Source organism: Fundulus heteroclitus, chromosome 22 (assembly GCF_011125445.2).
Source record: "Fundulus heteroclitus isolate FHET01 chromosome 22, MU-UCD_Fhet_4.1, whole genome shotgun sequence".
NCBI lineage: Eukaryota > Metazoa > Chordata > Actinopteri > Cyprinodontiformes > Fundulidae > Fundulus > Fundulus heteroclitus.
This window is the reverse complement of record NC_046382.1, coordinates 26,804,011-26,830,483: the sequence shown is the minus strand read 5'-3', so window position 1 is coordinate 26,830,483 and position 26,473 is coordinate 26,804,011. Positions and strand designations below refer to the sequence as shown.

Here is a 26,473-nt window from a genome sequence, read left to right as displayed (position 1 = left end):
ATCTTTTGTGCAACAAAAAATAAATAAATAAAATCAAACACATGTTAAAAAGTGCATTTATTAGCGTCATTTTTGGCACTTCACTTATTTTAACTGGTCACACATTTAGCATAAAACAAAAAAGGAGCATCCCCAAAAGAAGAGTTATGTCAAATTTACTGCCCAGCAGAAATTCAAATGTTATTGTCTTTGATAGAGCAGTTTAAAGCTGTGATTTTATTTCTTACAGGTTTAAAAAATGAATAAATAATTTTTTTCACTGATGCAAGATTTGACTTTTGCAGAGAAAATACAGATAAAAAGAGATGTTGTAAGTTCATTCATAGACGCCTTTAACAGAATACTGAAAATCTGAGATGCTCTCAGGATTTGTTTTTTTCTCTTTGGAGCAATGTTACAAAACAAAGACAAAATGCTTCACATAAGGAAGACATACAGTATAAATGTATATATATATATATTTATATAAAACATGCAGCACCAAACACAAAGCAGCTTAGACAACAGATTTTCTTAAAATGAGTAAAAGATGTGGTTGATATAATGAATCCTTTTAAACATGCAGTAAGCCTTAATTTCTTAATAAGAGTTAAGAAATGCTTTTAAAAGTTACAGAAAATGGTTCAAGGGTTAGAAAAATAAAGTCAACCTTCAAGTTAAAGGTACAACATCATGCAAAAGCATTTGCAGGACTTGATCTTTTGCACATATTGTCATGTTAAACATCGATCTTCAGTGGATCGTATTAGAATTATATGTACTAAACAAACAAAAAAGTAGTGCAAAATTGTGAAGTGAAAGGGAGTGTATTAAACATCTGACAAGTGTGGCTTGCATTTGTCATTTTTAATTTCCCCTGATGCAATGCATGGTTTGTTGCAAACTGCAAAAGTGTTTTCTTTAAATAATGGCTTTCTTCTTGCAACTCTTTCATAAAAGCCAGATATATGGAGTACACAACTTACTGGTTGTGTTTAATATTACTTTAGGGTGGCAGAACAAAAGCAGAAGAATAAAAAATGGAAGCTGCACTTTTTGTTTTGTTTTTTATCTCTAAAACATTGTATTTTCTTTACTTCTATGCACTATTTTGTGTTGGTCTATCAGATAAAGACTCAACAAAGTAGAGTGCTACTTTGTTGGGCTGTAAAGATTTCTGCAAGACGCTGCAACTGCTGGCAAATATTTAGTAAATCCGCTGCTCTTTGGTTTTGTCACCAAACCCCAAGTTTTTAATGCAAGGTCTCAGGTACTTTAACATGTTGACTCATTTTACCAGATGTAATCCGTTCCTTGGTTACTGTTTCACCTTGATGCTTGCATTGATGTAGGCATTGGATTACCCTTTTAGAGTAAAGCAATTCGTCTGTGAGACTTGGCATGCATGTCTATGGCACTGTCAGCCCAAGAGGAAGTCTTAGTGCTTCATTTCAAGGTAATTAGAGGGAACCCATCCTTTCCTTGGCCTGCCGTTGTCCAGAACCTTGCAATACCACCAGCCATTAGGGTTTCTTTCAAGAACCTCCAGACTTGTTCCCTCAGGAAACCCCATGGTCTCCTCGTCACCGTGGTAATCTGCAATGGAGATGTACACCTCCCTGAGGTTATTGTGGATGATGTGGGGTTTAGGTTTCACTGGGGACAGTGGGAGGGCATTCTTCTGAAAGCTCAGACCCAAAGACTCTGAGCTACCGGTACCAGATCTGTTCCTATTGTTCGACGGCAGGCTGCGAGGGACAGCACCAAAAGAGGCATTGCGTCGGACTGTGGGGCTGACACGTGGGTTGTCTGTTGAGTTGAGAGACTCATTTCTCCTGAGGGACACAACAGGGTTGGAAGCATCTCTGATTGGCACGGAGATGAAGACAGACTGAGGTCTGACAACCTGCTGTTGTTTGGTGCTATTTTGTTTAAGTGAGCTGAACAAGCTTGTAGGTTTGGACAAACCACCTGGAGGTTTGGCAGGAATGGGTGGCACAACCTTCTTTAGATTCTGGTTGATGCTGTTCAACACCCGCACCCTTTGCTCATTCTTTTCTAGACTGTTGGACTTGCTGAGGCATCCGGGTTTGGTTGGGGTACCATAGGATTCATACTCTCCCATGTCATCTTGTTGTCTGGTAGGCTCCAAGAAGTATGTTGGAGCCCAACCCTCTGCATCTCCCCAACGGATATACCACCAGCCACTTTCCTGCTTCTCAAGGACTTCCACTACAACCCCAGCAGGGAAGCTGACCTCAGAGTCTTGAACTTTCTCGTAGGGATCTGTTGTGCGATACAGATTGCACCCTTCCATGTCAGACTCTCCTCGACTGCCTTTGGAGTAGATGGATGACAGGTCGGAGGTACTTTGAGAGGAAAAGGAATCTTCTGAGGAAATGACGGAAGCTGTCTCAGAATCTTCACCTTTGCTTTTTGTGCCATTCTTCAGCTGACCTGTAGGCCGCAGCTGTCTCCTTAAGGTGCTGATGTCCATCTTCTCTGCACTAGATGCTTTGGCTACCAGTGGCTTAGGTCTCACCACAGGCCTTAGCTTAGAGGAAGGCTTGGTGAAGGATGTCATCTTGCTCTCTTCGTGATCCTTATTTGGTCTGGACAGATCTGGGGTCGACTCGGACGAAGCAGATTTGGGACTTGATGCTTCTTCAGATTTGTTTGAAAGTGGGCTCCCATTCAAGTCAATCTTGAGCCTGTTACCGGCAGTTCTCCATCCTCCTGATGCCTGGTTTGCAGTCTTGCCATTTTCTGACAACACACTTGTCTTGGATGAGTTTGAGTCTCTGCTGCACTGCCTCTCTGGGGTTTCCCTGAAGGGCAGGAAGCCATCATTTTCATAGATACACTCCTCCTCTCCCTCAGGTTCTCCTTCCGCTTCTTGGCCATCCTCAAATGATTCACCCAATTTAAAAGAGGCACTGTGGAGAGATGAAGCAGGGGATGGCTTTGAAGACAAATGAGATCCCTTCTCAGAGGAAGTTTCTTCATTCTTTAAATCCACCAGGGAACTTCCCCCCCTCAGAAACTCAAACTCAGACTCCATGTCCAGGTCTCCAATGGCAGGTACGTCATATTCGGGCTCTTCATAAACCGGCCTCCCAGGAGATACAGGAGACTCTGGGGCCTCTGATCCTGGGCTGCTGGGAGGTCCTGTCTCCACTGAATCCTGTTTTTTGACAGGCGGAGCAGGAGGGGGAACTTTTGGCCGACACAGAGTGCTTGTTCTTCGATTCAAGTTGGGCTTTTTACGTTTGTCAATGTAGGAACATGGAGCCCAGCCTTCCTTCTCGCCAATCTGGACATACCACCATCCACCAGCATTCTTTTCAATCACCTAAAGTAACACAGATAACAAAGTTTACTCTTTCAGTAGAGTGATCCTGATCTAGAAGTGATGATAAGCTATGTGATATCTAAATAGATGAAGCAGAAGATTTGTGCATATATGCTGGTGAAATTTATGATTATCTTGTTCCATAGATTTAAATTTGTACTTACCTCAGCTTTCTGTCCACCATTAAAACTGATGCCATCCGATATGCAAGACTGGAACTCTGCAATGGTGTAATACTCTGCTTCAACTGCAGGGGGCTCTGGAGGGGAGGGCAACTGAAATCCCTACATGATGAAAAGAGACTTTTAAACCTACTCAACATGGGTGAAAGGCCTATTACATGCACACTACTGTTCGTTTGGAGAATTACTTTACTCAAAACTTTAAACAGTTAATTTTTATTTTCATATGTCCTTGTTGTATCATTTCGAAATTATCCTGTTCTACAGTTTTTGATTTTACTACATCTTCTTTATTGGAGGACTTTTGACCTAAAACATTTTCGATGTTTTTTTTTTTTTTGTTTGTTTTGTTTTTTGCAATATTAAAAACCTTTTTCAAATGTTGGTTACATTTATTATGTAAAAAATTATCCAAAAATAAGCTGGCCATTCACGAAAAAGTGGCCCAACTCGACACAACTTCCTATATCCTATATCATAAAAAATGAAAACCAAATTTTTTGAAAACCTAAGTACAATAATCATATTAAGGCCATGTTATTGTAAAGATTTCTCCAATGTGAAAACAATTCAGTGAGGTAACACAGAAAGAAATTCCTCAGGAAATTGAAGGCTGATTATCAATTAGCACATAGGTGGAGTGTGGGGCAACCAGTTATTAGGTTTAGGGAGTGATCACAGTTTAACACATACAGCCAGCTTGGTTTGTGTAGCTTTTTTTTTTTTTTTTTTTGCTTAATACATGAAATTATCATTTAAAAAAATGCATTTTAATATACAGGGGTTTTATGAGCTTAACATTAAAAAAGGACAGAAAGCAAAAACAAAAAGAAAATCAGTTTTTTTTTTATTTTTTACAGCATGCAGAAAAAAGTCCTGAGATATTCGGTTTTGAGAATACAATTTTGCTTTTGAAGTCTTAGTCAATTCCCCCTCTTTATTATTTAATTTAAAGTAACAGAAAGAGCTTACAGTACCCAACTAATAAAAACTGGAAACGAAGGGATGCTCACTGTTCTTACCAGGGTCGCATCTCGTCGAGGGGGAGGTTTTTGTCTGAGAACAGGGGAACCTGTAAAAAGAAAAATTTGAGTCAAAACAGGGATTTGGTTCCTGTATTCATCCATGTGTGTGTGTGTGTGTGTGTGTGTGTGTGTGTGTGTGTGTGTGTGTGTGTGTGTGTGTGTGTGTGTGTGTGTGTGTGTGTGTGTGTGTGTGTGTGTGAGTGAGAGAGAGAGAGTGAGAGAGAGAGAGAGAGAGAGAGTGTATAAAAGCATTTGATGTATTAATACTTAAATATAATGTAATGTGTGTTAAATAATGTGATCTGTAGACCTTTCACAGATTTAAAAGACATAATTTATCATTAGAGAGACAAAATTTCCAGTTATTTAAGTAAATAATGGATTAAAATTGTCATTACTGACCTATTTCCACACGTTGCGGGGCAATCCGGGCTACAGCTGGTGAGGCTGGCTCTATTTTGCCTTTTCCCTCCAGTGGGGCATGAACTGGGCTGGATTCAGTGCAGGGGATAGGCAAGCTGATCTCCTTTCTGGCAACCTGTGGACTCGCAGGGACACCTTCAGTCTGCACGTTCTTCTCGCTTAAGGCCTTCTTGTTTAACAGGTTGCTGATCTCCATGATATTTCCGATGATCTCCACTGGGCCTGTTACGGTCTTCTTACGGGGAGACAAATCATCCTTCACTTTCTTGAGGTAGGACGCTGGAGCCCAGCCCTCTTTATCTTGGTATCTGCAAGAGACGAGACAACCGTAAAATTGGCAGCTTCTATATAAAGGCTTGCAAAAATGTCCAAAGCAAAAGAGCAGAGGCATACCTGATGAACCACCAGCCTTCAAGGTTCTTCTGAAGGACCTCAACAATGACTCCTTTCTCAAAAGCAATTTCATCTTTACCCTCACTGGAGTAAGGCTGTACTGTGATGTACTTCTCCTCTGTCAAACAAGGGAATGACAAACAGATAGCAAAGATCTGGCAGATGTCATAAATCTGAAAACAATACAGAAATTGGCAAAGAAAGAGAAAGTGGAGGAGGGAGTGTTCGTGAAATGCTTGCACAAGTTTTAGCATAATGACAAAAAACATGGATACAGTGATCCATTGCTTTTTTTTCCTTCTTTTTTTCCCCCCTGTATTTTAATCATGTAAAGCACTTTGCATTGTCGCTGTACTGAAATGTGCTATACAAATAAATTTGCCTTGCCTTGCCTCGCCTTCAACTGAATCTAATTTGGCATTAGTTGAGAGTTGCATTGATGTGCTTAGTGCATGTGTCAAAATGCTCTCTGGCACGTGTTGTCAGTTTTTATTGCGTTTTTTTTATAAAGCCAAACGGACTTTTTAATGCAGAAAAAAACTACAAGACACTATAAATGTATGCATTTAAGAAGATTGTTTCGCCATTGCAGCAGTAAAATGTCCACTGGCATTATACAGATGGCGTGTGCTGTGGTATTAAGGTAATAGTTTAGCAATGACTTCCATAACATTAGAAAATAATTAATAGGTACAACACGCCGCATGAGGACTGTAATCACTGTACACTGAGCTCCAGTCTGTTGTTTAACACTCATAAAGAGCGCTGAGGCACCATGTTGGTGGTGGTGGAATAACATATTTATCCCTTCAAACGGTTTGTTGTTTTCTAACTGATGCTCTGACCAACAAAATAATGTTCAGTGGAAGGAATAGAGAGATGAACTGGCTTAAATATGGGTTGTTGTTTTTTTGTTTTGTTTTTTTGCTAAACTAAATAAATGGTGCAAAAACAAAGCAGGCTGTCTCTCAGATTTTTTTTAATTATTATTATTACTCCATTAAGAGAGGTTGGTGGACAAGAAATTTCCTTTCTGTGGAAAGGAAAGCTGTGTAATGAAAAGGTTCTCTGATTAGCTACATCTTGAAGGTCCGGTGTCCCCGTCCCGCAAAAAAATACATAATTTGACGATCCAGCCTAATTTCATCTGTTTGTTCACTTATGATGCCTCACAGGTATTCATACATTTTGTCACATTACACCACAAACTTCAATGAATTTTGCTGGGATTTATGTGATAGATCAAAACAAACCAGAGCAGAATTGTGAAGTGGTAGAAAGAGTATACATGGTTTCCTTATTTCCTGAGAAGTAAAATCAGAAAAGAGTGGGGCACATTTATATTCAGCCCCTTTACTATAACATCAGGAAATAAAATTGAGAGCACACGGTTTCTTTTCAGAAGTCAGCTTAATGCGGGACTATATGATAAAACAACACCTCTAGGTGTGAACATCTTACTGAGCACTGTTCAATCGATCATCAGAAAACGAAGAAGCACTGGAGTCCTACCAGTTCCTGGCTGTCCATGTAAACTGGCAGCCCTTGTAAGGAGAGAATTAATGAGAGAAGCAGCCTAAAGGGCAACTCCAGAGGGGCTGCAGAGATCCTCAGCCCAGGCAACAAGATTGACAGGGTCAGTACTAGTCATTGCAAATAAAGGGGAACCCTGGAAGAAAACTTGTAAGAGGCTGCAAAACACACAAAACTGAGGTGGAAGTTGACCTTCCAGCAGGGTGACACTAAACAGGGTGACAATGGATCAGTTTTAGAGCAAAAGCATCCTTAGAATGGCTTAGTCAAAGCCCAGAACTAAATCATTTGAGAAGACGTGGCTGAATAGAAATCTACACTACAATTTTCAGGTTTGTATTTATAAGAAACTTTGAAAACCATGTATCATGTTCTTTACACAAAACAAATATACCAGACTTTGGTATATCACAAAAAAGCACAATAAAATACATTGAAGTTCGGGGTTGTGATGTGTACGCATGTAAAAAAAAAAAAAAAAAAGTTTAAGGGATATGAATACATAAGCAAGGCATTGCATCAGTCTGAACACAACTTCACAGATGTGATGAAATTCTGTTAATTTTTACAGCTGTCACAATAAAACTATATTTAGTGTTAAACTCAGGGTACTGAACTCAGAGACAAAACCCAGGGACCCTAATCCCAGTGTCCCTGGCCTTGTGATAGGGATCACCTCCTCACTCTGCACATAATAGCCTCTGCATTGGGCTCCTTTCTGCATTCCCATGAGGCCAAGGGGCAGAGTAGTGTCATTATTTCCTGTTCTTATAGCAGTTCCTGTCTAAATAGACAGGGCATGTTTAAAAGGGGAAAGACCAGATAAGAAGTAATTTTCTGTGCAACGAAGAGCACAAGTCCACAATGAGAATTTGCTCTTTTCGCATTTGAGCTGAATGCTCATGCAACAGTAAATCCATTTAAATCAATTTAAACAAACTTAATGATCACATAATGATGTCATGCTTAATTTGTCTGATATTTAGGGCTTTCAACCAGTTTTCGTTTACATCTAGCAGATCTTTTTTGTGCCTCAGAAACAGCACGGAGGAAAATTTTGAATCAGATGTCATCTTAACCGCAACATGCACCGCCTGCAATATCGTTATGAATTATTCCTGCACTGTCAGCAAAACGGTCTTTTTTTTCTTCTTAGTCAACACAAGGGAGAGTTCTTTTTTTTTCCATAAGGCGGAAACATCTCTTTCTACACTCCTGAGAGGAGCACACATTGCCAAGAGCAAAGCTTGGCCTTCCCTCTCTTTTGTCCATAATCAAAAGACACATCGTGTAAGAAAATGTGACTCTGCTAATAGCTGAGACAAGCATTCATGAGGTTCTTTGTTTATTAATCAATACAGTTTGTTGTATGAACCACGGCAGGGTAATTGTCTGTTCTTGCTAGAGCCCGTACTCATTACGAATCTACATACATGCTTCGTTTCCTCATAAAAAGTAAAATACAGCTCTAATTGCAGCCTAAGGCATTCCAAGGTCTATTATGTAACTACTTTCAGATGAGTGGGTAATGATTTTTCTCCTTTTTTTCTTCCTGCAAAGCTCAGATTACTAGTTTTGGATCACATTCTACAAATATAATGAAACCACATACAAGAAGTAGTCTTGTAACATGTCTTGAGCTTAAGTATTAATAATTGGCGCATGTAAAGGTGCTTATTTAAAATTTGCTATACTGGCTCATTTTACACAAGCATCGGTTAGTGGTTAGTTCGTTTTTTTTTTTGTTTTTTTTGTGGATGCTCTCACATGATGAATGGGTTTTGCTGCAAGACAACACAAGATGCAAAACAGAACAAATATGTGCATGTGGAGAGAGGAGCAAGCTGAGTCATGTGATGAGAGACAATAAAGGGGATGGTGTGAAGAAAACAATAACCCCAAGGAAGGGGAGGGAGGGAGGGAGGGAGTGAGGGAGGGAGGCGATGGGTCGTTTATCTTAGTTCACCTCGGCTCTGCTGCCGACTGATGACACCCCCCAGCGTCCATCTCCGGTCCAGCCTCTTCAGATGAGCCTTATGTCGCTTAGTAACTGACACACAAACGTGGTGACCAGACGACGGCAAACAAACATGGAGACATGAAGAGCAGGCATGAACGTTACACAAACACGCAGCACACAAATGACACGGAGCCGACCAGAGGAGGCCCGTTATTAGCTACGTAGAAGACATAAAAACAAGACCACAGAACAAAACGTGATTGGCAGTTAGAGTGGAGGGATGAATGGATGGACGGTTAGGGAGGAAGTGTTAAAACCGGGACATCTATGCTCTGGCCTGTAATTAGGATATTGTTAGCATGGCTCTCTTATCCTGTTGTGTTTGGGCATCTGGAGAACACATTGCTAATGGAGGAATTCAGTTTAATTAACAGCCAACTAAAAGCACCACCTGCTGGAGATGACATGAAATTGTCTATATCTTGCCTTTATAATGTTGATGGACAGGAAGAACCAAAATTACTTCATACATTTTTTTTGTTGATATTGATAAAAAGACATTAACAAATCTAACAGAGACGTCAGCATAGCAGTGATTAATATCATTAATGTGACAAAAACTGATCCACATGCAACTATAACAAAGCTTTAAAGAATATAAGAGTCACTACACATGTGCTGAATCCACGTTTCAGTCGAGAATTTTGCAGATCATTTCCCTCCGCTGTCATTATCTCATTCACAAAGCAAATAGCATCAATGAACAAATAGCATGAACAGGCACAGCCATCCAGTGTTTGTATATGTGAACAATTTCAAATGCTTTCAAATATATGGAAAAACATTTTTGATTCACAATTCTAAAACTGATCTTCTCTTGCGACAGAAATGAAACAAATATTCTTCTTTGTGATATGTACACCATTAATGCTTGGTGGTGCATGTATAACGTAGCAAGCATCATCAAAATACTTTACTGCCATCTAATGGTCCAAGTTATGCCAATTTATGCCCTATATATATATATATATATATATATATATATATATATATATATATATATATATATATATATATATATATATATATATATATATATATATAACCTGTCCAGGATGTACCCCCGCCTCTCGCCCAGTGAACGCTGGAAATAGGCACCAGCAACCCCCGCGACCCCATCATGAGGGAATAAGCGGTTTGGAAAATGGATGGATGGATGGATATATATATATATATATATATATATATATATATATATATATATATATATATATATATATATATATATATGATTTCCACATGTTCTTCCATTGTTTTTAGAGGCTATAAAAATGGGCTTTTACACTAACTCACATTTCTACTACCACCTAATATGTTTTTTTTTTTTTATTATTATTTGTCAACTATCTCAAATCAAGAGGACTTGCAGAACCCTCTCACCCTATGGGAGGCTCTGGAGGACCAGGTAAGTAGATCCTATTTCGGGGCTTTGTGAATAAGATGGCTGCACAGTATCTCGTTTGTTCAGATTTTTCTGTCACACATGCTGCTTAATCCTTTAGTAAACCAGACCCTTTCTGAACTGCTAAACAACGTCTTTAAGCCATAACAGGAAACCCTTAAATTTAAAAACACAAACTCTGCATTTTATGTGGGGATTATGTACCAGTTTGTTTCTCCCACTACTATCCACTTGTTGCCTGGCAACTACTCAGAGGACAGAAATAGTTTGGCACATAAACCCCCATCGTTTGCCCAACTGTCTTCTTAAATTTCACTTTTGAACAGTTTGAACAGATGTAATTTGAGAAATGTAAAATTTCTGGCAGATTTGTTTGACATACCAGTGCCAGCTGTTTGTTCCCCCATGTTTCAGTCTTTCCTTTGAGCTGTTGCTCAAACTTTTGTCACACTTATCATGCCAACACTACATGTCTCTGTCAAGAGGCAAGCAAACATATTTTCCAAGAGCTTTACAAATAGTTTCGACATAAAAAAAAGGACAAAGAGACGCTGCCTCAGTTTCAGTCGGTGAGAAGAATTTTATCCTTTGCAGATTTCTCCTGCTTTCTGCTTTTCTGTGGCGCTCCAATGTTTCAGCTCAATAAAGACATTTTGAGTATGTACAAAAAGCTTTGGTATAATGATGATTTCATTATTTGGGGGAAAAAAACAACAAAGTATCCAAACAGAGCTGGCCCTATGTGGAAAAATGAATTCCCCCGTTAAACCTAAAAACCGGTTGTGCCAAGTTCATGTTAATGTCCCATGTCCCTGTTCCAGGGTTTCCCCCACCGTATTATAAGCCTGGCGCGCCGCCTGTCGTTGACGAATCGTTCCAACAAAGAAGAACACACTCAACATTTTTTTTTTTGTACCTGGATTATTGAGATGTACCAGGATGTTCACCTCTGTTCCATTTTTCTCTGTCGTTTGTGAATAATGGCTCTCACTGTGGGCTGCTGGCAGAAGTTTTAGGAACTCTTCTCCAAAAGTTCTAGTAATTACTTTAAAACACTTCCAGGCTTATTTATGTCAATTACTTTCTCAAATGCTCGTGCATTTCTTTCGATTGTGACATGACGCGTGGGGTTTAAGTATTTAGCGTACTCCATGTTGTTCAACCACACTTTTCCAAAATATGTGACTCATCACAGTTAATTTGGGATTTAAAAAGGTGAGGACGTTCACTTTTTCAAACAGGACGAGGTTGGAATTCGCATAGATTAATTTCCCTTAAAAAAATGATATCACAATTTGAAACGTGTCAGTACTTACTACGGTTACCCTTGCCTAATTGAAATTCATTTGATGGTCTGAAACATTTAAGTGTGACATAAAAGAAAAAAAAAAAACAGATGAAATCTGTCAGGGAGACAACACATTTTCCACATCAAGGCATCTTATTTTTCTACCACTTCTAATTTCTGCTGTCCAGAAATCTTTGTTGTTGTTGTTGTGACAGCCAAGCTTTACAGACGGAAGAAGAACTGAGGAGGATCTTTATGAGATGTTTACCTTTCCTGAGACTGAGTACACACGTAAACACAAATTACTGACAGATTGTGACGATCTGTCAGGAATTTGATTGTCCCTCCTTACCCCAATCCCCATGCAGATAACGCAAATGACAAACTTCAGCTACCTACGACTGAACAGAGTACAAAGGAGTATTTGCCTAGACACGCTTGCACTTTTGTAGTCAATAAACCTGTTATTAACTTTCATCAATACAAATGTACCCAGCAGGTACAAAAACAAGAGATATTCCAGCGCTGATCACATCATCTCATCTATCATCTTACTCCATCCAGGAATCATTAAGACGTTTAATGCCAGCAGTTTTATAAAAAGATCTCCGAGCAGAGTTTTGGGAAATCCTGTATTTTGCAGTTAATACTGTAACTCCACTGATTGAACTATATCAGCTTAAGCTCTAATACTCTCCATTCGTCAGATGAATCAGACGAGACTTATTGAAGCTTGTCACCGTGTCCAACAGGCAAACGATGCTGATTGGATCCAGACGTATGTGGTGCACGTCGGCCTGTTATTCTGGTGAAAACAAAACTCTACAACGTGTGTTTGCTATTACGGTTCTTGGATAGCTCCCTTTGACTTCAGTAAACTCGTGGACCCTAAAATCAACACTCAGCATCAATTTGCAGTGATAAGCAGACAATGCATGAAACAGTGTTAGGTCACGTCAGAGCTGGGTTGCTCTTTTTAACCGCAGCCATAATTCAAACAGTATGACTTATTTTTCTCTCTCTCTCTCTGCTGCTGCTTATGATGAAAATCCATGCCTCTTTCATGAGCTCACTCCAAGGTGGCCATAGCCCTTAATGCTGCACTGTCTCTTTTCTGCCTACGGCATCACCGTACAGTGCATCACTTCAGACACTGCGGTTTGGTCCCTCCTGGCACCCCTCGCTGTTTACCCAGGTTTGAATCTACACTCTGTGAACGCAGACAGACAGAGGGGGGCGTTCAGAGCTGCTGGACCTCAGCTGTCGGCATGGACTGGCAGTGGAGACGCAGGCCGGAGGTTTCCCCCCACTTTGTTCCAGATCAAAGACTGAGGCGTGTGTGCGGGCGCGGTGCTTCGGAAAAGTAATGACACCCCTCAAACTTTTTCATGTTGTGTTATAAGCACGAACTTTAGTGTTTGTCACTGGGATTTGTTTGTGTCACATCAACATGAATTTGTGCCTAACTGTAAAGTTAAGGGGGAAAGAAATCACATATGATTCCATTTTTTATTTTATTTTAATCTAGCATAGCAATCATATGTATTCAGCCCCCTCATTCAAGATTCTGTAACACCACCTTTAGCTGGAGTTATAACTTCAAGTCTTTTGGGAAATATTTAACCGGCTTCAGAGGCAAATTTTTCTCGCCACTCTTTGCATTATAGCTGAAGCTCAGACAGTTTGCCAGGAAAGCATCTCTGACTGACAAGTTTTAAGTTTTGCCACAGATTTTCAATTGGATTTAGGTCTGAATTTTGCCTGGGGCATTCTGATACATAGATATACTTTGACCGATACCATTCAAATGTTCTTCATCCCCTATAATTGATTGATTTCTCCCACTTTTAATTCTTCATTGTTATCAATTACTACTTATTTTATCGTTGTTGTTTTTTTATTGATATAATCTTGTTGTCATTTCATCGTAGTGGCTTAAAGTCTGTCTTTCTGTTTTCAACCTCTGTAAACATTTAGCACTTAATGTTGCATCTGTGTAAAAAGTGCTCTAAAAAATATAAAAATAAAGTCTGACAATAGGTCCAATCCATCTTTCCATCTGACCAGTGTCCCTGTCCCCTCTGAACAAAACCAATATGCTGCCACCACCAAGTTTTGCCATGAGGTGTGTTCACTGTTAGTTTTTAACCACACTTATCACAGGCTAAAGTTGAACAAATTCAAGGTGGGGGAATGCTTTTCCAAAGCACTGTTATGTGCGTATGTAACAGAATATTCGAGGATGTTTAGGCGGGTGGAGGCAGGAGTCTTTGCCGTGACTTACCTTCCCCCGCTTTGGAGGCACCCAGCTCCAAATCGTCCCGTGTCCCATTGTGGGAGTTGAGATAGGTAGCGGGAACCCAACCCTGCTCCTCTGCAGTGCTGACAAACCACCAACCTGTTGAAAAACAAAAGAAGCTGTAAAGCAACAGAAGATGCAGGCATACTGTTTTTTTTAAACGGCAAGTCCCCTAAAGCATTACGTATCAAAATGGTGTTTAGATCTAACAAAAAAGGCAGGAGACAAGGTCTCCTTACAGACACTATGAAAGGAACTTTAATTCTTGTTGCTTTCATGTTTGTTTTAATCAGTGAACCGTTACTTAATATATCAAATGAAATCAAAAAGACAAACTATTAATCAAAATCGGCATGGAAAACCAGGTCCTTTTCCCCATATGGCGACCACTTTCACTGCCAAGAACATCAGAGCGAACACTGACAGGCTACGAGTCGACTCATGACAACGTTTTCTTTAAATCTGCATTTCATCAGGATCAGCCAAAAAAATTGCACCGAGCTGGACGCAGCTGAAATGCTTTTTTTTTTCAGCCAAATTGCCCATTTGCAGTGCTGAAGATGATGTGATTTAATTTTACTCAGTATGATGACAACTATCCTCCGATAGCTTTAAGGGGGAACATAATGAATTACTTTAAAGTCAGATTTTAATAAAAAGAATGAGCGAGTGAGCACTTAAATACGTTTGCTGACCAGTACGTTTCAGCATTTCTACCTAATAAGTTTTTCCTGTTAATGTCCTCTTCTAAAGAAGGGCATTCAATTGAAAACAGAAACATACATGTGATAAAAGGACAGACTTTTATACTGTCTTATATTACACTAAGGTTTTCCTGTTTTACGTCAGCATTATGAAAATTATTTGTTGTTTAAAGAAATTCGAGAGAAGTTTTGAGTTAATTCTTTTATACCTTCAAATTCAATATGTTCCCTTCACATTTTTGTAGAATTCCCTTTTAAACTTGATGATTCTGGTCAGATAGCAGAATGAGCCACAGAGGGGCGGGCAGGAGGTAAGAGTCCAGAATCAAAAAACCAGTAAGAAAGATCAAGTTTGGAATTCAAAAGGGGTGAGAAAAGAGAGAGAAAAATACCCGAGGCGCACAAACAAGGCCAGAAACAGGAGATCATGATCAGGCATGTATGGTGACTGTGGTTGAGCAGTAAAACAGGGAGGCACACTGATGGATCAATACAACAAGCTTCTCACAACAGTGGGGTTCTGGCCCATTCCTCTTGACTGAACTGGTTTAACTGCATCAGCTTTACACATCATTTTTCCAACAGCGCTGAGATCAGGGCTTACTGATGGCCACCCTAAAACACTGACTTTATTATTTTTTGAGCCACTTTGTAAACAAAGTATGCTTAGGGACATTGTCCATTTTAAAGACCAATTTGTATCCAAGATTCAACTTCCTGGCTAAATGCGTTGAGATGATTAAATAGTTCCACGTAATATTTCCTTCTCATTACAGAATTTTATTTGGTATAGTGCAGGATTCCCTCTGCAGCAAAATAACTAAGCAACATGATGCTGCCACTCCCCTACTTCCCAACTGGGGCGGTGTTCCCAAGCTTGCATTCGTCCCCATTTTTCCTCAGTATGTAACAACCATCATTTTGGTCAAATACTTCAACTTTTGTTTCATGAGACCACAGATCATATTTCATATTTGTATGTTGCTTATTGAGTAATGCTCTCTTTCTCTCCAAGTGCCCCTTCAGCACATAATCTTTTAAGAGTCATATCACCGCATTAAGGCACTGCCTAAAATAAATACACAGTTGCACCTTCGTTTGACTCAAATGTCAGGAGTTTACAAAGCCATGGCTTTATCATCTAGACTTCCCCAAATTCTTTAGAAGCATAGTAATGGTGTGGTTTTTAAACGTTTAAATGTAAAGAAAGTAAAATAACATCTTTAAATTATTCTGCTATTTAGCAAACAGGAATCATTTTAGTAATCCTAACTGACCTGAAACAGGAAAAGTTTAGTAAGTGTTTATCCCAGATATTGAGAACAAAAGGTTATGTGTTTGTAAATGTCGGAGATATTTGCCTGGTGGATAAAAACCTATATTGCTGTTTAAAACTGTGTTTCTTTTCTCCACGGTTGAATCCCAAATTTTCTGTGTACTTTGGATCATAGTTTGCGCCTTTGCAGTGCAGTTTTTATGGCAACCCATGTTACAGGAGGATGGCAAGTCATAGTGCATTTTATTTTTCTTTGTTTCCATTAGTTTGTGGTATACTGATAACTTTATAAAATGAACAGGTTCATTATCATCAGAAACATCTTCAGTCTGTGTTAATCTATGTAACATGTTTCCCTAATTTAATTGAGTTACTGAAATAAATAAACTCTTCAATAATATTCTAATTTATTGACTATGACTGTATAATGGAAAAGGGGAGAAAATAAGAGAGGGTAGAGTTCTCAATGTGTTTTTTTCTGTTAAAGTTACTGTTTAAATTGGTAATGGAAATGAACACCTGCTTTAAGCGCAGCCTCACCGCCAAAGGTCCATCTGAATACATTTGAACAGGAACCGCTTGATCAGAAATGTTTCCTTACTGACTTTTAAATGGCTTAGGATAAAACTCTAACTCATATTTTTCTCATCAATATATCCAGTATATAAAGGTGTCCATTTTATGTTCTTGTATCATGGTTTATGTCAGTAAACAACTAACAGTAAACATATAATAAATAATACATTTGAATACCTAAACTTGCAAGATATTGCGCATACTTCTGTATAAATAAAGATTATATCTGTTAGGTGATACATACAGTATTTGTTGGTGGTTGTTGAATTAGAGACACTGGGACTGTCCCAAAAACGGAAGACTGCTAGTTTTATTATTATACTGAATCACAGTATATCAAACTTCAAATGCATCAAAGTTGATGCTGTAGATTTACTGCAATAGTACCAAAAACATTTAAAAAATCAAGTACAACACAAATATAAATTTCCAAATATTAATCATGTGTCAAGTTCCAATTGTGAAAGTTTCTCAGATCTCTGTCAGAAAAAAATGGTGCTATATTTAATATTACCCCCCTTCTTCCACCACACACACACACACACGCACACACACACACACACACACACACACACACACACACACACACACACACACACACACACACACACTATTTGTTGTGGTAACAGGATTGCAATATGGCTGACAGCTGTGTGGACGACCCATAAAGAGGACAGAACTGTTCCATGATACTTTCACAGCTGGTCCAAACCTCAAGTGTACACTTTTCTGTGAAAGTCTGCTAGTATGAAGCTCTGTGGTTGCTTATAATTATTAATTATAGCTATGAGAAGAACATAAGGAAGACGCATAAATCATACATTCAGGAAACATCAAAAGATGAATACATCTAGAAATGAAAATATGTTAAAAAAGAAAAAAAAAAAGAAACGTGCTGTTCTTGTGCATCGTGGCTTGAATAAGTGTTCATACCCCTTGAGCTTTTTCACAGTTTGTCTCATTGCAACCACTTACAACTGGGTCTTTTGCTGGGATTTAATGTGATAAATCAACAGAAACTAGTATGTCATTGCTAAGTGGAACTAAAATGATCACTTATATTATTATGTTTTCAGAAATAAAAATCTGAAAAGTGTGGTGTGCATTTATACTTAACACTCTACTCTGAAAACCCCAAACTATTCAGTATAAATACAGCTGTTTTCTAAATACCTCAGAGGTTGTTAGAGAACATCAGCGAACAAACAGCATCAAAGTTAAGGAGAAGGCAAAGCTGTTAACCTTTACACATCTTATGGTTCCTTGTCCAGTCCATCATGTCAAACTCAACTGCAATCCTAATTTAAGTCAAAGCTTAATCATGTGTCAGAATGGCTCAGTCAAAGTTGAAACCTAAATCCAGCTGCTGATCTGTGTCAAAGTTAATTTGTGAAGAAAAAACATTTAAATGGTGTATCCACTCTATTGCACTCCCCAGTAAAGCAGTACACCATATTGTTCTATCACATGAACATGACCAAACGTGTAGAAAGTTCAAGGGATGTACTTTTCTAAGACAGTTTAGTGATGGGTGTACCATTTGGACTTGTGTTATTGAGCAAATTCATTGTAAAAGCTCAAAAGCTGCTCATTATGTTATATTATGTTATGTTAGACAAACTGATGTCTAACATAACCATTAAATTGGCTTCCTGTCTCTTTGCCTGTCCTCACAAATTAAACCAGAGGCTAAAGGAACCACAGACATTCTGTTGGCAGATAAAGTCACGTCATTCTCAATGGTGGCAACAGCAAACAAAATCTTTCTAAACCTCATTGCTGCTTGATGTGCAGTCGACGCCATGAATGTGAAGAGTTATTTGTCTGATAAACTGTCTAACAGGATTCCAATACATTTGGCATGTGACAATCTGATGTGTTTTCAGACCAAACTTTGCAGAGTTTGCAGTCCTGCATGGTGATTTTAAAATAAATAAATAAATACTAAAGTTTTCTGTGAATGTATGGCTAATATGTCTACAGTGGGAAGGAAGGAAGGAAGGAAGGAAGGAAGGAAGGAAGGAAGGAAGGAAGGAAGGAAGGAAGGAAGGAAGGAAGGAAGGAAGGAAGGAAGGAAGGAAGGAAGGAAGGAAGGAAGGAAATTCTTATCCAGACCAGAAAAATACTGAAATCAAAATCCATACATTTACATTTCTTGTAGACTGTTTAGGAATAATGTGCTAAACAATAAATAAAAAAAGAAAAGCTAAAAATTGGGATTATTTAGCAGTTAGCCATTCGCTAGGTGGGTTGAGATAAATAAAAAAAAAAACTTTGTTTGCCCTGAGATTTGCTGGCTAGTGGACGGAGACATAAGCCGTGTGATGGGCTTAGTCTTTGAACCAAAGCTTTGACTTGAATCAAACCGCCGTGTCAATAAATCAGCAGAAACTACAAACCACACAAAACCCAACATTCGGCCCACAGAATATAAATCAAAAGGAATAAATGACTAATTCCCTTTCTCCACAGTGCAAATCAAAGCATCTAAAAAGATGAACATTATAATTAATTAACTTTTAACTGCAGTGACATCATCTCGGTAAATCACTGTAAACTTAGCAGTTTCAAAACGCTACAATAGCTCATTAGGTCGGAGAAAGCATTTAATTAACTCTCAAGTGTTTAACGGCTCATAAACTGAACTCTGTTTATGGTAGATCACAGGATATCAACCGCAATAAAAACTCAACAGGGGGGAAGGAGCAAGACGTCTGGGTGCTTCACCTGCAAACTGTCATTTTCACTCGCTTGATATGTAAGCATTATAACAGTGGTGTTTGAATTATGCCTAATTTAAAACACCAGGCTAAAAGCACGTATAGAAATAAAACACATGCTGCTAATCTAAAAGGCCTGAGCCAATATATGCTCTTATTGATTCAAGTGGTTTATAAAATCTTTATAAAATCTAACCATCCCTCCATATGGCAACTGCTTAGGCTGAGCCCACTGAACCTCAAAAGAAGCAATAAATACACCGAAAGACGCATGCATATTATGTAAGCACTGATTTTCAGAACAGGTTATGATCATATATCTAAAAGAAGGGGGAATAAGCAGATGTTTTACATCTTTCATTGCATGCATTCATTCACAGAAGGTCTGCTCCACCTTCTGTGAATGAATGCATGCAATGTCGTTGTTTACTGGCAGCATAACGTGATAAAGAGGCTGCTTTATGAAGCCATGTGTTGTAGGTTTACAGTTTTATGTTTCCAGTAAAGCACACCTTTAAATTCCAAACATCTTGCATTATATTATAACAAGGTTTGGGGAGAATAAGGGTGTGATTCTTAGTTTTTGGATGCCAATTTCAGACGAGACAGGGTTAACATTCTGTGTTCTTTACAGCGATACAGCTCCTCAACTGAGGTCATCGCAAAAAAAAACAACAAAAAATAACAGCTGTTTTGTGGGTCTCCTGCTGCCAAGACAGCAATTTTGCTGAATTACACAATCCTGACATTCAGATGAAATAACACTCTCTAGTCTGCAAGGACTTCTGGACCTTGTTAACCTTCATGTAGATGTGCTTACATGACCCACAGGACCTTGGTATTAATGTTTCATAATACAAACTAGTTAATACCCAACAGACTTCCAATATGCGCCCATTATCATGCCAAACTTATGCCATATGAACTCAGCTTAATAAAAACCAACAAAGAAAAGGTTAATGTCATGAGTTGAGGGAGTAACATTTTCAGTTTGGGTGCCAAAGTGGAACAGCAGATAAGTGATAATTAGATTAAGTAGGTTATGTGCAGTCTCCTCCCTGCTTCCAATAATCTAAACAGATGGGGACAAAAACAGGAGCATAGCTAATGTCTGAGACGAGAGTACATGAGTGTTAGTACAGCTCCGCCTATCAATGCAACTGACTGATTCTGTTAAAGACAGTCAAATCGCTTCACTGTAAAAGCAGAAATATCTGGTCAAAGTAGCAAAGTTTTATTAACTAAGGAAAGAAAGAAGTATCATGTTTAAACAGTAAAATTACAGATCTATAGTAGGGACAAGGCAGTTACAGGTATCAAGTCATATCAAGATATAAGGTATCAACATAAAAAAAATATGGTAATTTCACCCTATAGTATAAAGCTATTTTAAAAAATGCCAAAGTGAGTTTCTGTGGTTGTATTTAATGAAGAGCAGCCCCAACACCTCTTCTCCACTTAAAAGGAAGGCTGTTTGAAATATTTTCAGTCGCAAAAAGCATGAACAGTGTTGGCCTGAATCATTAACCAGATCTATGAAAAGTTCAACGAGAAAAACGTATCCTTCTGATAAAGAAGGAGATGAAAAAGGAAAAAGAACAAGAACAATCAATGCGAGGAGAATAAAGTGAATAAAAATTATAACTAAATATTATATAAAACATTGTTATGTCTGAACTAATCAATGTATGATATTAATCTAGCAGTGGAATTTGTGTTTCCTGCTTTTTTTAAGTAAGATTTTTGTATCCTCATGTTCACTGACAACTAATAGGATGTATGTATGTATGTATGTATCTATGTATGTATCTATGTATGTATGCAGTATGTATGTATGTATGTATGTATGTATGTATGTATGTATGTATGTATGTATGTATGTATGTATGGATGGATGGATGGATGGATGGATGGATGGATGGATGGATGGATGGATGGATGGAATGACGTTTGCATTTTAAAACTTTGTATAGATACTACAGATGTTGTATTTTCACTCAGGACTGTTATACAAAACAAAAAAAACCCAACAATCTCAGTTTTTAAAGTTTGACATTTAGAGAGTTGACAATAAAACTCTCAGACCTTTTGAGAGCGTACAGTTTGTGCATCTGCAGCTCAGGGGTGTCTCAGGTGCAGTACAAGACCTTTGAAAGCCCACAAGGAGTCACACTGTGGACCGGCACATTTTCTTCTCCAAAAGAGCTGTGTTGTTGGTTCTTAGGGGCTTTTAACTGGCACCACTGGGCTTACTTCACCACAGCTGAGCACCCGTTCACTTTAAATCAAGTCATTCTATGTTCTGGTACCTCTGAGAGAGAATAATACAGCCATAAGGTAACAAGGAAAGTACAAGATGGGGCTTGTTGAAATCCAACACAGCTGTGTTTGTGTTACCCATATATAAATCTATGCAGGACAATTTAACAGTAAAATCCATATGTGATGGCAACAGTACAGCTTTACTTTCCAGGTTAGTTCCATGTGTGTCACAAAAAAATTAAGATTACACAATGCATTCAACTATACCACAAGCAATACAATTTATAAACATTGTATAAATACGGGAAATTATCTATAATTTCTGTTTTGTTCCTTTCTGTCACAAAATCAATTATTATTTATCTCATGTAAAGGTGCTTACATAATTCCTACCTTACCATGTATGTTGGAATATCAAGAAACACATTACAGGGGTCAAGATGTAGGGAAATGAAGAACACCTCTGTCACCGTTGATGCATCTTTTTGTTTTGTATGTGTGTATTGGAATTAAGGCGCAGAGGCCATTCACCTTTTCCAGTATATCACTATCCTATTTTTTTTATTTTTCACCTAGCTATTTGGGGATGAAACTGTAAAAGGGACATATCATGCAAGATCCACTTTTCAGAATCACCTCAGAACAGGGGTAAAAAGGAGGAATGTGGGGTAAGATTAATGAGGAATTCAGACCAAAGAGTTGCAGTTCCACTTTAGATAAACCACAACTGAACTGAATAATGTTAATGTGAATAGGACAAATTGAAAAGCATAATATATCCTCTTTATTGCTCTAAATACATTATGCAAGTGACTCCAAGTAGTCAAAGGATTTTTAGCTGAACTACTCAAAAAGCAAGTTGGAGTGCCTACTGTTGGAGCCACTTCAAGCATTATTGTGATGTTGCTTGAGATTCAGTAATTCTGTTATTGTGTTATTGTTGCAAAGTATAAGTAGCGTGTGCATATTGCAGCAGAGTATATGCACAGTATCCTGTAGCGTTCTGGATCAACTGAAGCTGTCTGACTGACTTTTTTTAGCAGACCTGTGAAACCAGCATTGCAATCACCAATTCAACTACAGATAAACGCATGGATATGTTTTTTTTTAGATCCTGCTGAGACATCGGTCCTTTAATCCTGGAAATGCTCTTCAGGTGACAGAAGGCTGACTTTGTTATTGTCTTTAGATGCCTTTGGAGGTTCAGGTCTGAGTCCATCAGTACTCCCAGATTTCGGACCTGATCAGTGGTTACTAGCTGATGCAGCTGAAGCTGTGGGCTAACTTTTGATTGTCCATCTATTGGTCCAAAGATTATTACTTCAGTTTTGTTTTTATTCAACTGTAAAAAATTGCTGTACATCTATACATTGATTTCTTCTAAACATTTACTCAGAGCTAGAATGTGTTTATAGTCAACTGGTAAAATGATGATGTAGAGCTGTGTGTCATCTGCATAGTTATGATAACTTATGTGGTTGTTTTTTATGATCTGAGCAACAGGGAGCAAGTAGATATTAAATAGAAAGGGACCTAAGATGAACCCTTGGGGAACCCCGCATGTGATTTTTCTGGTATCTGATGTAAAGTTACCTACTGACACAAAAAAGTCCATGTCCTTTAAGTAGAATGCTGCCGTGTTGTTTTGAAGCTTCTCTGGATGTATTCACGCAGTGCAGCGTTGTGTAGTGCTGCTCAAAGAGAACTGTTCATCAAGCTAATAGCAGCTAGCATTAGCTTATTTTGTCCGGGAGGTTTATAGCTGCGCTGATGCATGTTAAAGAGCTTACTGACTTTTCTATGCAGCTCTCAAACATTCGTGTCATACTGACCGTCATGTTGATTTTCTAACGAGTGTAACGGTCTAATTTCTGTGGAATTTTGAAAACTTTCGGTGTAATGGCCCTTTATGCTGAAAAGCACTGGCAAGTACCCTGCTCAGCATGGAAGCAAATATGGCTATTTGCAAAATCACTCTCAACTTGAGCGCAACAGCACTCCAACTCAGAACAACAGATATTTGTACAGTAGTAAAATCCAATCCATGAATAGACTGGATAGACAAAAAGTAGATAGGATCAAGATCAATGTTTGTGAAGGTAGGTTATCTGCAGTGAAAAATAACAATTGATAAAGGCCATTTATCCATCTTACTATAAACAGATGTGTCCCAGACTCAAGGTCTCATTGAATGTCTAGAACATCCCCCTTATGCAAGTGCACTTATATGCATTGTGAGCTGAAAGTTTCTTAATGCCTATTTGCATGACACAGTTTTGTTATGGTCAGTAGATAAATGAAACAACAAGGTAAATAGATTAATGTAATTATTTATTTTCTTAGGGTGACAGGAAAACCTCGACAGGTAAAACAAAATTGAGTTGTACAAATGTGATAAATCCTGTCTAATACCTTTGCAATGGTTTGCACATTTCAGTATGTCACTGCACCCTTGCGAATTTATCCTTACTCATGAAAAAGTTGGAACTGTAAAGACATAACTCTTCCATCTACTATTAATATCAGGGGCACAGACTCAGCAGCATGAGGTAGCCCTGTTTCATGACCTGAAATGATGAAGAATGTAGAGGTTCAGCAGAACTACAGATACATGACACCACTGTTGAGTAGTGGAGGAAAGTACATTAATTTCCAGTGTCTGTATTCACTAACAGTAGATCCTATATGAATGCACAAGGGGGAAATGTATTCAATCTAATGCACCCATCTCCAGTTAAGTGGGAGGCTTTGGGGAAAGTAGGGGCGGGGGCCAAAAACAGCACAAAACGACTTTTAATGCCTATGTTGACGAAAGGAACAACCTTTACTCCTTACCAGCCTCTGAAAGGATCCCCTCATGGTCTGAACGAAGCCTTGGTCTATGGCTCATCTGCTTTCTAAACCCCACTGGTTGGTACACACAGCAGTCCCTCAGCATCTGAAATCCTGGCCTTTTTAAATGCATCTTGGACCTAGCCAACCTTTGATTCAAACAAGTTGTTTTTGTCTCTTCTGGCTGACTTCTGACCGCTACTGTGGCTACTTTTACCACTTTAAAATATCTGTCCCCCAAGCGGTTTATCTGTTGTGCCTCTGCAGTATGCAACATATAGAAGCTGCAGCCTAAGCAGAAATGCTTGGTTTAAACCTCCTACTTGACTTTCCATATCTAAAAATACAGTTTAAGGTTAATTTCTTCGGCTGGTCGTTAGTGCTTCCTGTGTTAGTCTGAAGGAATGTGAAGGACAGGGATTGCTCTGACTGGATAATGTGTCTTCCATCTGCTGCGGCAACCTCTGCTGAACAAAAATCCGACATTTAACACTTGGCAAGCTTTCCATAAAATGTCTTTGGTGGTTCGTTGACAAGAATTATAGGTTTTTTCCTCTGTTATACAGGGAAACATGTTCCTGCTGAAACTGCAAATACCAAGCTGGTAAACTGAAGGTTCGAGGAAAAACAGAAAAAAATGTTGCCCTTTTTGCTGCACAGAAGAGGTTTAGTAAACATTATTATGTTTAAGCTTTGAGGCTTTAGAGTAATGAGACTCTGCAAAGTGACAGCATTTCACAATTTCTATATCACTTGACAACTATTTGTTTCCCACTACAAAACAGCTGTCATTCTAGAGGGTACTGAATAATCAAAGTGAAATGTTGGTGGACCCTACACATATAGTAGGCTGTTAATTGCTTATGCCATGGTACTAACTGTGCCATGTGTTATTTAGAGAGGCAAATTGACTAAAATGCAAGCTTTTGGAAAAAGGAAAGAAGCACCAGAACTAGCAAACTTCCCACATGAAAGGCCAGACCAGCTAAGACTCGAATTCTACAGTATTACAGTTTTTATTCATGGCTTTCATGCAGCAGTCAACTCAAACTCTACATTTTCAGAGCAGTTAACACACAGGCCTAAACAGTGATACTCATGGTCAACGTGACAAAAATTTTTAAATAGGAATCAACAGCAAGTTTTGGCTTCAAACAGCACAATTTGTAACCAAGTGTATGAGGTCTTGTAATCAATCATTACACAGTAGGCAAAATACAACACTCAATGCACAATTGCTTGTCATTGTAGCCTATTACGAAGCATTAATGCCAGTGTAATAGGGTATGTCAAAGTGTCCATTTAGCGAAGAATAAGAAATGCTTTGATATAAAGTTTATTGATTCCATGACATTTGTGTTAAACTGTGTCCGACAACTGAAATGCTGTGAGTATTACGGAAAATACAGAAAATGTAAACCAAAATCAAATCTGAGAGGAAATTACGATAAGAAAACAAAAATAAAGTCCATTACAGTATAATACTATGTCTCTTCTGTCTTGATGATGGGGCCACATGGCTTCATCCACATCATATTCAATATCCTCTCTTGTAAGGCACCAAAGGAAAAAAATACTTCTTGCATGCCTTAATTCTACCTTGACAGTCCTCTGCTCTTATTTCTTGGCTAGCAGAAATCATATCATTCAGCAAGGACATCTGCTCCTAAGGATGGTGATCATAAATCTTCCACATACGAGCACAGAAGAACTCCTCTATGGGTTTCAAAAATGGGGAATATGCAGGGAGGAACTGTATTATCATACCAAGGGTGTACTACAAACCACTCATAGACAAGGTGATACGTAATGACGAAGAGTAGAAGACTGATTGCTGACTCAAGATTTGTGTGAAGAAGTGTGAACAGGTGCTTCAGTGATCTCATTCTGATCCGGGTAGCTTCTAATACTTAGGAATAGGTGACTTAGTTTGGTTGCCACTTCTAAAGCAATGGAGTCCGGACTGCTTGGATGACATCTGTGTTAACTGTTTTACAAAGAGGTTGGCAAAATGCGTGAATCCAATGAGAAAATGTTAACACATTTGCAAGAAGTGTCTTCTGCTAAACTAAGATACAATGGAATCTGACTGGATCCCTGTTTCATTAAGCAGGTCAAAGCAATCGATAAAAACTGTAAGCCCATCGTCACCTTCCAGCCTTCATTTATTTTTTTGTTATATTGAAATTATGGTTCCCAGTTGCAGC

General features: G+C 38.6%; 1 protein-coding gene across 3 annotated transcripts in view; it reads right to left on the bottom strand.

The window, feature by feature from the left end:
- Positions 1 to 1,146: 1,146 nt before the first annotated feature.
- The window catches only part of LOC105940229 (SH3 and PX domain-containing protein 2A), a 121,642-nt gene continuing 96,315 nt past the window's right edge, over positions 1,147 to 26,473 (bottom strand). For 2 of the 3 annotated variants that reach the window (XM_012882718.3, XM_036126096.1), the window contains 7 exons: positions 13,882 to 13,995; positions 8,854 to 8,937; positions 5,355 to 5,472; positions 4,941 to 5,269; positions 4,536 to 4,585; positions 3,496 to 3,615; positions 1,147 to 3,331 (listed from right to left, as the gene is read on the bottom strand). In XM_012882718.3, the coding sequence (XP_012738172.2) occupies positions 1,418 to 3,331; positions 3,496 to 3,615; positions 4,536 to 4,585; positions 4,941 to 5,269; positions 5,355 to 5,472; positions 8,854 to 8,937; positions 13,882 to 13,995 (2,729 nt within the window). In that variant the 3' untranslated portion in view covers positions 1,147 to 1,417. The remainder of the gene's footprint in view (positions 3,332 to 3,495; positions 3,616 to 4,535; positions 4,586 to 4,940; positions 5,270 to 5,354; positions 5,473 to 8,853; positions 8,938 to 13,881; positions 13,996 to 26,473) is intronic. The other variant, XM_036126097.1, reaches the window with a different exon arrangement.